The sequence below is a fragment of the Ahaetulla prasina genome, chromosome 2, assembly GCF_028640845.1.
Source record: "Ahaetulla prasina isolate Xishuangbanna chromosome 2, ASM2864084v1, whole genome shotgun sequence".
In the NCBI taxonomy this organism is placed as follows: domain Eukaryota; kingdom Metazoa; phylum Chordata; class Lepidosauria; order Squamata; family Colubridae; genus Ahaetulla; species Ahaetulla prasina.
Genome location: NC_080540.1, coordinates 230,914,322 through 230,926,917, shown reverse-complemented (window position 1 = coordinate 230,926,917; position 12,596 = coordinate 230,914,322). Strand labels below are relative to the sequence as shown.

Genomic DNA, 12,596 nt, shown 5'->3' with positions numbered 1-12,596 from the left:
TATATAACTTACACATATATTCAGATCTTTTGATAAGAAATTAAAATAATCCTGTAGTGCAAAGATGTTGAAGTAAACTGGTGGGGGGCGGGAATTAATGCTCTGATTAAATACAAATTTCATAACCAGAAAAAGTGAAATAAAGATAAACATATACAATAGCACCAGATGGTAACTGTTGAAAGCAGGACTGTTGTCATGGAAGACAAGCTGCCAATGCTATATTTATAGCATTGCAATTTTTTAATAATGTTATTATAGAACAGCATATAGTGCAATAATGCAAATTGCAATGGTTGGTCAATAGGATCAAATTCTACTTTTGTTTGTCAGCAATGTTTGATAAATAACATTAATCAGATGATAAAGCAAAGGTTAGTTCATATATATATATATTTCCTTATAATGTTATTATAGAACAGCATATAGTGCAATAATGCAAATTGCAATGGTTGGTCAATAGGATCAAATTCTACTTTTGTTTGTCAGCAATGTTTGATAAATAACATTAATCAGATGATAAAGCAAAGGTTAGTTCATATATATATATATATATATATATATATATATATATATATATATATATATTTCCTTATAATGTTATTATAGAACAGCATATAGTGCAATAATGCAAATTGCAATGGTTGGTCAATAGGATCAAATTCTACTTTTGTTTGTCAGCAATGTTTGATAAATAACATTAATCAGATGATAAAGCAAAGGTTAGTTCATATATATATATATATATATTTCCTTATAATGTTATTATCACTTATTATTCCCTCTTTTAAATTTCTTTTCTTCTTCCACTCCAGAGCTGACAGTCAATCTTCCTTTCTCCCTGTCTGTGCTCTTCTTCCTCTCAGTGCCTCTTTGGATGGGATTTGGTATGATCTGTTTAGCTTGATCGATCAGTTAAATCAGAATCTTCATTGAAAAAAAGAATGAAGCCTCATATAATGATTCATTTCTACCTATAAGTGGAAAGATGTAAATAATGATGATATACTCAAGTCTTTAAATTTGAGATTTGTTTTTCCCATCATTTTAATAGATATTTGGAGCAACCCAGAGGTGGGTTTCAGCAGGTTCTGACCAGCTCTGGAGAACTGGTAGCAGAAATTCTGAGTAGTTCGAGAACCGGTAAATACCACCTCTGACTGGTCCTGCCCCGATCTATTCTCTGCCTCCCGAGTCCCAGCTGATCAGGAGGAAATGGGGATTTTGCAGTAACCTTCCCCTGGAGTGGGGTGGGAATGGAGATTTTACAGTATCCTTCTCCTGCCACGCCCACCAAGCCACGACATGCCACGCCCACCAAGCCACACCCACAGAACCAGTAGTAAAAAAATTTGAAACCCACCACTGAAGCAATCCTTGCTTGCTTGAAAATAAGAGACATTTTTCTGTTTATGAAATGACCATCTGACTCTAGTTCACTCCTCTCCAAACTCAAGCCTTACAAAACTTTTGCAGAGTTCAAGGTGAACAAATGCTGGTTGCATGTTTTGCAGTTAGAATATGGAATCTAAATAGAGATTGATTACTTTTCTGCTATCCTCAAACAAGAACATGTTAAAATAGCTTTCTTACATGGTGGTCCGCAAAACACGCTATTTTAATAATAATATAGTGACTGATGTAAGGAAAGATAACAGAATTCCTGCTGTAGCCCATAGACAGGCCAATCTGAAGAGCTGTCACCTCCAGTGACAATACAATTGTCACGCAGATAAACTTATTCTGGGCACTGTGTGTAACTATAAACTTCTGCTTTCCTCTAATTTCAAGGTATAACATAGCATTGCAATGAATTACCTAACTAAAAATAAAAGGAAAAGAACTTCCTTTTTAAAGTTCTTATATCTTTACTTAGTTATTGATCATTAAATGCTGTATAGAAATCAGCATCTCTGCAGTATATATATATTTCCTTATAATGTTATTATCACTTATTATTCCCCTCTTTTAAATTTCTTTTCTTCTTCCACTCCAGAGCTGACAGTCAATCTTCCTTTCTCCCTGTCTGTGCTCTTCTTCCTCTCAGTGCCTCTTTGGATGGGATTTGGTATGATCTGTTTAGCTTGATCGATCAGTTCAAGATACTTCATTTTGAATTCATTTGATTCATCTATTTAATTATAGACTTGGATTTTTTTTCTTCCCATGTAGACTGAATTCTAATCTGAAGAGGAATATCAAGAGATAAGTTCTCCCATATTTTCTAAGGTACGTTTTAAGTGGACCTGTTTTCTGCAGAATTTCAGATGCTAAATCTTAAAATAGTTGGACTCTTTTCTCTACAACATAATTTTTCTCTTTGTTTTAGTCTTTGGATTGATAACTTTTTTTAACATAATAAACTTAAAACTTATTGTCTTGATTTATTTTTTATTAACAGATGTCCCAAAGGTGCTTCCAAGGATCTTCTTGGATGAGAAGCGAAATGTCTTCAAAGAAAAACCAGAAAGCCCACTTGCCTCTTGAAAAAGCACCTTTGGGACAATCATGACCTGGATGATTAAGAATCTCCATAGAAGTTTAGTGATACACTTATTACCAAATGATAATAGTGCCCTGATACTTTTCATGTCCTGAGGTCTAAAGTTAATATCTAGGAATAAATAATTTAGTAATTTACTGAAAAATATAATGTATTCTGATTTTCATATACTGTAACTGTAATATTTTTAGCTTTATTGATGCAATGATGCTTGGCATTCTCCAGATATAATAATCTCACATTAAGTCTTCAGAATTTCTTTTTGTTAGATTAGTTGCAACTAAATTCCTTTCAGTGACATCAAATGCTTTATTTGCAGTATCAGCAATAATTCCTATAACGAAGAACAACTTGGAAATGTCTTCTTGTTTCATTACTTTTAACCAGTCATTAGATACATTTTATTCCACTAAGCAAATAGTTTGGGTGGTGAAAAAGAGGCAGATTCATTGCCTTTTTTATTTATTTATTTTTATTTATTTATTTCGTCAAGCATGTATTTTATGACAGATACAAGTGTAAACATAATTATAAATACATGAAAAGGATACGAATACAAGAAAACATTAGGACAGGGATGGTAGGCACGCTAGTGCGTTTATGCACACCCCCTTACAGACCTCTTAGGAATGAATTTCTATGATAGATTGTATCTCCTATTCTTTTTAATAGCACTGCCAAATAAAGTATCCTAAAGGAGAATATTTACATTATATATTTTAATTTTTTATATTTTATCTATCTAGGTTTATTTATTTCGTTGTAAGCCACATAGTCACATATGTGAGATGAGTGATTATAAATCAAATAATATGGCATGATTCCACATGAGCATATAATTATATAACTTACACATATATTCAGATCTTTTGATAAGAAATTAAAATAATCCTGTAGTGCAAAGATGTTGAAGTAAACTGGTGGGGGGGGATTAATGCTCTGATTAAATACAAATTTCATAACCAGAAAAAGTGAAATAAAGATAAACATATACAATAGAACCAGATGGTAACTGTTGAAAGCAGGACTGTTGTCATGGAAGACAAGCTGCCAATGCTATATTTATAGCATTGCAATTTTTTAATAATGTTATTATAGAACAGCATATAGTGCAATAATGCAAATTGCAATGGTTGGTCAATAGGATCAAATTCTACTTTTGTTTGTCAGCAATGTTTGATAAATAACATTAATCAGATGATAAAGCAAAGGTTAGTTCATATATATATATATATGTATATATGTATGTAGGTCTTTGGTTATTCGGGTTTTCTCCGGCGTAAAATTGGAAGTGTCTTGGTGATATTTCGATGAAGTCTGATTCGTCATCTTTAGGCTTCAGCTTTGTGCTTCCCAGAATTGCAATTGCTCCCAGAAGCACGAAGCTGAAGCCTGAAGATGACGAATGAGACTTCGTCGAAACGTCGCCAAGACACTTCCAATTTTACGCGGGAGAAAACCCGAATAACCAAAGACCTACATACAAACACCCGTGAAAACCTCAGAAAACAAATATATATATATATGTGTGTATGTGTGTGTGTGTGTGTGTGTGTGTGTGTTTACGGGTATATGTATGTGTGTATATATACACACACACACATACATAATCTGATTTTTCAAATGTTCATCCATTGATGTATCATAGTGAACCTATTTCATTGAAAAAAACATGCCTGGTGCAAGGTCATAAAATAATGTCTCTGCTACTATAGCAGTCATCTGTTCAAGAGCCAGTTGGGTTGCATTGTCCCCAAATTGCTGAATTTGAATGAACTATAAGATTGTGTAAGATAAAGATAAATAAACTGAAACAAAAGTTAATTATGAACTACATAAAATGTACATGCATTGTCCAGACAAAGGCATATATCACTGGAATGGAAAAGGTAGCAGGCACTGTAAAGTAAGGATTTCAGACTAGGATAGTGACAGAAGTATGAAGGTCTAATTTTAAATTATTACTTAGACTGAGGAAAAGATGGACAGGGAAAGGACATGTTGGGGGAATATGTGACTTAGGTCATAAGAAGTTAAGTTGACTTTATTTTACTATACTTATATATTCTAAATCAGGGGTCTCCAACCTTGACAACTTTAAGCCTGGTGGACTTCAACTCCCAGAATTCCCCAGCCAGCAAAGCTGGCTGGGAATTTCTGGGAGTTGAAGTCCTCTAGGCTTAAAGTTGCCAAGGTTGGAGACCCCTGTTCTAAATGATATGTTCTATTGAAGGATATTATATCAACATCAGTGCCTTACTGGTGTATATTTGAATTAAAAAATAGTAATAATATTGATTCAGTCCCAATTATTGTAAGTTGTCTTAAATGAAAAGCCTTCCTTTATCTTCCAAGACTTTTCCAACTGACACATAGCAAGTATTCTTCAATAGGATATTCCATCCATATACACAGAAGTTAGGTTCAACACACGGAGTAAATCCAAAGTGCAGTTTTTCTTAGTTTAGTATATATATGTACTCATGTACCCACACAATTTTAAAAACATAAATAATATCTTGGAACACTGTGTTAACCCTGCCACGGTTGTTTCAGATTATTTATCTGTTAAAAGTTAAAAGGCAGCCAAATATTCAGTTCACTGAAAAATACAAGAACGCAATCATTTTTCATGCCTCCAATTAGAACTAGTGAATCATGCCCAATTTCATGTCCTTTTTTGCCATGGTTGTTAAGTAAAAAAAGCAACCCACACAGCCATTAAGTGAATCCAGCTTCCCTCCTTTGTCAGAAAACAGTTGGAAAGGTTACAAACGGTGATCACACGACCCCAGGATACTCCAACTATCATAAATACATGCTGAGTGCCGAGTGCCCAATTTTTTATCATGTGACCATGAAGATGTTGCAACAGCCATAAATGCAAGGAGTGGTTATAAGAACGTGCTGCTGAATGGTTACTAAATGAATGGTTGTAATCCAAAGACTACCTTTACATACCGGTAGGTAAGCATAAGGGTTTCAAAGAAGAAAAAAGCAAAACAGAGATTGCAAAAGTCAAAATTAATTATCCATGTATCTCCTTTTTAATAGCACTGCCGAATAAAGGTTCTTGCATTTTCACTTTTATGGCCATTTGTATTCTAGTGAAGAACTCTGAGCAATAAGGACATGAGGAAATACAGCTACGGTTAAATACATGCCAAATGTTAACTGAATTAAAGGAACCATCACATAGGGCTGTATCCATCCTTCAAAAAAAGTTATGAAATATGCAGCCTCTTACTCCAGCCAAATGTTCATGTATACTGCAGAAGTTTGTCTTGGGTGTGCTTATGTGTGGATGCACAGGGAACCACTTTACTTTACACATATAGAGACAGCTAGGAGCAACTTCTACATCAACCTTCAAAAAGATGTGGTTTGAAATGAGGTGCTTCTACATTTCAATAAATTTGCATAGGCATACATACTAAAACAAAATATAATTATTTTTAAGTTTTACTATTTCTTCCACAGCATCAGTGAACTCCGTGAGAGAAAATAATGGATGCCGGATTTTCAGACATTCATCCCTATTAGGTAGGTAATTTCCAACCTGGCTCCAAGCCTAAAAGTAATTGCTATTAACTGCTTTAAGCAATCATTATTTCACTAGCTGTGGTGAGCCTGCACATTGCCTAATTGTACATTGCGTAACTGTACATTACCTAATTGTTATTCTTTGAACCTGTAAGTTTACATGGAATGAGATAGGTGAGACGGGGACAAGTTCATCTTCTGACTCATCATATCTTTCCATTTTGAACCTTTCTGCATGTCCAGCATTACGAAAACTCTTCAGGAAGAAACAAAAATTCCAGCATAAAAATACGGCAGGATGAATTATTGATTCTTTCTGTGTCTCCTTTCCAATAGTACATCTACAACCATTACAAGTAATAGGAAGAAAATAAACAATCTAATTTTTGTTCTTAATTGGGGATGCTGATGAAAATCTGGGCAGAATTTGAATCCATGACATCCCAGCATGTCCCATCACTCAATAACCCAGCTTTTTATTTTTCCCTCTTTGGAGTGTTAGAAACTTAGGCTTTACTTCTCTTAAGTTTGTTTCTGAGAATAGAAAATTGTTTCTGAGAATAATTGCATATATTTGTTTAAAGAAACCTAAAAATATACAAATCTGTTTCACAATCTTGTAAAAACTCCTTTGGGAGCTGTGATCTTGTTTTTAGAAAATCACAGTTTTTAGTGGAGACCACTAGGAATGGAACAGGAGAAGCCCATTTGCCTACATTTGTGGTCTCCTTCCAGTAACTAGACTCACTGGAACTTTTCAAAAACCAATATTCCTCTCTGGAGTCCTTGGTGCTCTTTGAATTTGGTTGCTTGTTTACATGTTACCTACAGTTAGGTAACATCATCAATGCAGAGTTTGCTCCCTGTTCATTTATAGTACCTAGTATACACCCTGAGCTACATGCAGTATATTCTCTTCTATTAGAACCAGTCATTTCCTTCTTTTTATATCTTTCACATAGCCTTATCTTTATTGTTCTAGACAGCAACCAGATATGTCAAAGGATAATTTTCAAAAGAGAATGGAAGATAGTAAGCCATCAAACATAAAGCAAAAAAAAATATCACAAAATTTCTGTCAGATTAACACTTTTCCCATGTCATTTTATCACTATTTCATCAGAACTGATAGCTGTATGGTATTCGTCCCTGGATTGTTCTAAGACCAAAGTCCACTAAATCCTCTCCTCAACTATGGCTTTGTAAGCAAGGTTAATATATGACTATATTAAAAAATAAGTGTGAGAACACTAGCTCAACCACTTGTTAACAGAAAGATGGCTCCTCTTCTCCCCTACTATATGCAAAAGCTGATGGAGCTACAACTTGTACTATATGTATGAGAAAGCAGTAAGTTGTTTAAGAAGATGTTCTGTTGGCTCTGTCTTCAATAGAAGAAAACATAGCTCTGTCTTCAATAGAAGAAAATTAGTCTAAAAGTTTCACCTATACTAACAGAGTACAACAGCTGACCAAAACCATCTGCTAGATGAGGAAGACAAAAATGGTCTGCCAATTTTCCTTCTGTGGCCATCACAGGATTGGCAGAGCCAAAATTTGGAATCAGTGTTGGCTCTTATGGGATGGAAGGAATATCAAGGGACAAAATGGTTGCCTAAAGCATTGCAGAAAGGTAAGGTACCATTTCATTCTTTATACCTCTTGCTATTTCTCCCGAAATGGGCCACAACCCAAACCATTATTGAACAGGACCTTGGCACCTTTATCAAAGCCTAATTGATATAAACTGTATGCTGTAATCAAATAGCATTGGCTGTCACATAATAATTTATGAGAAAAACTGCCATGTCATAAAGTAACTACTGTAAATGTACAAAATATACAAAAAGGCATAGAGAGCCAAGAAAATATGTGGTACTACAGCAAAAATGGAAGCAAAATCAAGAGCCATCAAGTAGATGTGGTTGCTATGCCAAACACATTCATATATTAGTCACTGCAATCATCTGTTCTCTACACGCATACACATATTTGAAAGTGTATGAGCTTGCACAATAATATGCTTCATTAAGCTTTTAACTGTATACCACCAATGAATGTGGAACATATAATTACATTTCTTGTTAAATAAGAATCTAATTAGACTAGAGTTGTTGGCATCTAATGATATATAGAGCCAGATGGCTAAAGTATCAAAGCTTGGAAGCTTTGTTTGATATTGCTTAACTAATAGTTAAACAAATATTGACTTTGCTGATTTGGCTAGTGGAACCAAAAATCAGAATAGGTGAAATAGTGAAAAAAATGCACCTGAAACACTTCAGGATTTCATACTATAAAGTAATATTAAACATGATATTAATGTAATATCTTAGATTAGAGCAACCTGGTGAGCTGGAATAAGAGGATCAGCACTGAACACTGTCCTGAAACATCTAGTCATTTATTTTTTCTATCATCTCAACATTTTTATAGTTCTTTATTTTCCAGTGCAAATGGTGCAAGTTCTCAACACTCCCCAAACTAATTTATTCTTCACCATATACACACCCATCGTGATGTTTTCTAGGAAATGAGCGCAGATGACTTTTTAACCTGACTGAATATAGATTAATTCCTGTTAAATATTTACATGCATATAGCACCATAATTTAAAAAAGGCATCCAAAGATGACAAGTGTTTCTTTTTATATATTCATAACCGCGGCATTTCTCTTCTGTTGACAAATAATGAACCGGCTGGGGTTATGATGAACGGCAGTATTTATTATTTATTTCTATCGTGTTTTCTTGCCCTGCTTGATAATTGCCAGCGCTGAAAACACTCGTTGTGACCCTTTCAAACAAACAAACGAACAAAAAAAGGGGGGAGGGCAGAGTATTGTGATGAATATCTCTAAGTCTATCAGGTCCTCTTTGTAGTTGGCGTAATTTGCGCACCTTCCTAAACTGCCATATACAGACGGGAAGATATTTTCATGTGTTGGAGACCACCAGCTTTTCTACCAACAACATCTCGCTGTCTGCTCACTCCTGTGTCTGTCCTGTTTCGGCTGATCATTTGGGGCGATTTTGAAGAACCCGAAAACGAGGTCCCTGCTTGGAAAATGGATCGGATTAAACCCAATTTCACATCCCCCACCCACCCTTCTTCACAGGAGTTACGTAAGTTATGTGAATCACGACAACCACCCGCCCTTCCGCCTCCTTCTTCTTCTTAGTCTTCTATCTCGGGGTATCTACAACAGCCGGGGTTTTCATGCCAACGGGGGGCGGGTAAAAATACCGCTTCCACAGCCCTGTCCTCAAACTTCTCCTTCGGTCCCAAGCGCGGCTCCCAGCTGCCGCCGGCCGACCCGACGAAGTGCCACCTTTCCTCCTTCATAACGCCTCTGCTCTGCTTGGGGCGCGCCACGCGGGGACCCTCGCAGCCCCGAGCGCAACCCTTTGCCCCCCTCGCCCCAACCCACGTGCCACAGAAGGCAGCGAGCCGGGCCCTCGCGCTGCCCTTCCCTCATTTCCCAGGCTCACCTTTCCGCTCTCCTCTACACCCAACAGGTGGCCTTGCAGGATGACCATCGGCGAGGTGCAGGTGGAGTGGACGAAGGTCCCTTTGAAAATGTGCGCGAGCGGCGCGGCCCGCGGGGGGTCCATGGCGCGCGTCTCTTGGCGGGACAGGCACAGGCGGCCGACCGGGGGAGGCGGTGTAAAAAGGCGGGGAGGGGAGAACGGTGCAGCCCGCCGTTGAGGACGGAGGCTGCGAGTGCGGGAGCTCCCAGCAGTTGGTCCCGGCGTGTCTGGAGCAGCGCCCACAGCGCTGTCACCATCTCTCCTCCCCTATTTAAGGACTCTCCTCTTTAGGGGTGTGATTACAACCAACTCGGGTTGCTCCCTCAGCCCCATCCAGCCAAGGGGAGGCTTCTTTTGGCCCGCCTGTCGTTTTCTCCTCAGCCCTGAGGGCAGCAAAAGTGCCACTGGCTGAGAGAAATTGATACAAAAACAATCCCGGCAAGGAGGTGGAAGCTGGCAATCGCAGCCGCCCGCAGCATGTCCTTGCCCAGAAGGTGAAGAGGAGGTTGATGGCCAAAATTAGATTCAAAACAAAATACTCTGATTAGAGTAATAATCCTAGTAATAATCTAATAAAAGTATCCTGAGTGGGTAGCTAGCACGCTATAGCTATTTCTGAGCTGATGAAGTGCAAAAAGACACCTTGGCTTGCAAGGCAGTTTCTAGAGCAGTTTCTGAACCTTGGCAATTTTAAGATATTCGGACTTTAAATCCCAAAATTCCCTAGCCAGCCACACTAGGAATTCTGGGAGTTGGTCCACACATCTTAAAGTTGGCAAGGTTGAAACACCCTAACTCTTGCAAATAGTTTCCATGGGCTGAGAAATCTTTGAAAATCCCTGATTTAGTCACACTTTACTAAAAAGTATTGTGACAATTGATCAAAGCCGAGGTAAGTTTTAGGTTTAATATCTGTGGACCCATTTAATGATGGTGACGTGAAAGGAATAAATGATGAAGAGGATGGATTAGATGAAAGAAAGAACAGAATGTTGTATCTTGGTAAAATGAAGAGAAGAGGTAGTAGATCTGTTTGAAATTAGTCCAGTCTTTTGAAATGGAGATGATGAAAACATACAGGGGTGTAAAGGTATAGGTTTAATGATAAATAGTCTAAAATATATTTCAGAAAACAATGTCATCTAGGAAGTTACAGATGTACAGTATACAAACAGGAATTCATAGTTTGGACACATGCTACATTCAAGTCAGTGGTAGTACTAGAACAAGGAACTGGTTTTGGGGAAAATATACAACATTAAGACTTAATTAATGATTGATCCTGAGGGAAAAGATTCTGTTGGGTAACATGAACATGAATATGAACATGAGAATAATGAGAGACAGCTATTTTGTCATTTGGAGATCCAAAATATAGATGATGATGCTTAGTGAGCATCAGCTTAGAAAACCTCTGTTTCGATTGTATGATTTATTTATTTATTATTATTTATTTATTTGTCAACAAGAACAAGGAAACAAGTAATAGCACAGACATAGACATGGACACATGAAAAAAATTGGCACAAAAGAAGGATATGAATAGGCAAAACATAGCCATAAACACATAGAATGATTACATATAAATGGGGACAGTAGGACAGGGATGGTAGGCACACTTATTCACACACACCCTTATGCATTTAAACATGTTTGTGCCCACATGGGCCAAATCCACACTTTCTGCTTTACCCCACCTCCAATATGAGTGCAGTGATGAATGGCATCATATTCAGCTGAGTCCCAGCCCATCACAAGTTCATCCATCAATCATGATTTTCAATCATAATTCATCTTCAAAAACACTGAGCCATCTCAAGCCCATCTCAAGCCCATCTGAGTAGCTGTTCTTCCATTCCAATCTAATAACATCCCAGAGCCAGTACCCAGTAGACCCAGGCCCGCCAATGGCTAGTTGCTGCTCTGTATTTCATCTTACTATATTTTACTAGTTATTTTAGTAACTTTATTTCTTTTTCTTCCAACTGACCCATTCTAGTGATCCATTCACTGGGTGCAATTGAGATGTATTGGTTATTGCATTTTCCCCACCTTTGTTCCATTTTTAGACTTGCCAATGAGTAATCTTTTGGACAGCATGAATGAAGCATACTCTTCCTTCTTTCTTCCCCAGCTTGTGTCTACTGTACTAATATAAAGGTAGGTCCATATACAGCTACTAATTTAGCTACCAATTAAGCTATGGCATTGCAATCAATGTAACTTCTTTGTTTCTATCAACTGGAATCATCAGTTCTCATTGCTGCGAAGTTTCTGTGGATCTAGGAAAGAAGGAGCAACATAGTCCCTTCGAATTAATTTTCATTGCAACAAAGCAATGATGATACAAAACTGTATCATCTCTGTTACATAAGCTGCACTGGGTTCTAGTTCCCTTCTAAATACAGTGAAAGACTTTAAAGTCCTATATGATACAAAACCATGTTATCTGTAAGACCGTCTTTCCCAAAGGACATCTATCCATTCCTGGTGGGATGGTGGCACAATGGTTAGAATACATTATTGCAGGCACTCTTTGCCCACAGTCTGGAGTTTGATCCTGACAGGGCTCAAGGTTGACTCAGCCTTCCATTCTTCCAAGGTCGGTAAAAATGAGGGTCATGATTGTTGGGGAAAATATGCTGACGCTGTAAACCACTCAGAGAATTCTGTAAACCTCTATGAAGCAGTATATAAGTTTAAATGCTATTGCTATCCTACCAAGTTAGATAGGGTGGGCATGCTCCTAGTCCCTTCCCTTAAGCATTGTTACCTTATGGAAACTAGGAAGAGTGCCTTTCGTGAGCCATCCTCTGTCTGGTGGAATACTCTTTTCTCAGACATTTGGCAGACCACTACCATCCTAGTGAGTTGACTGCAGTTGACTGCAGTGAGTTGAAAGCAGTGAGTTGACTGCATGTCAAAAGCTAGATTTGGCACTGCATTTTTATTTTTAATGTGTTTGGTGTTTGTAGTTTTAATCTGTGGTTTTCATATCATTTTAATTCTTGATTTGGAG

General features: G+C 37.4%; 1 protein-coding gene across 2 annotated transcripts in view; it reads right to left on the bottom strand.

Moving 5' to 3' along the window:
* Window positions 1-9,827, bottom strand: part of GDA (guanine deaminase) — a 58,039-nt gene extending 48,212 nt beyond the window's left edge. For both annotated transcript variants that reach the window (XM_058165787.1, XM_058165786.1), the window contains exon 1: window positions 9,539-9,827. In XM_058165787.1, the coding sequence (XP_058021770.1) occupies window positions 9,539-9,661 (123 nt within the window). In that variant the 5' untranslated portion in view covers window positions 9,662-9,827. The remainder of the gene's footprint in view (window positions 1-9,538) is intronic.
* Between the last annotated feature and the right edge of the window lie 2,769 nt (window positions 9,828-12,596).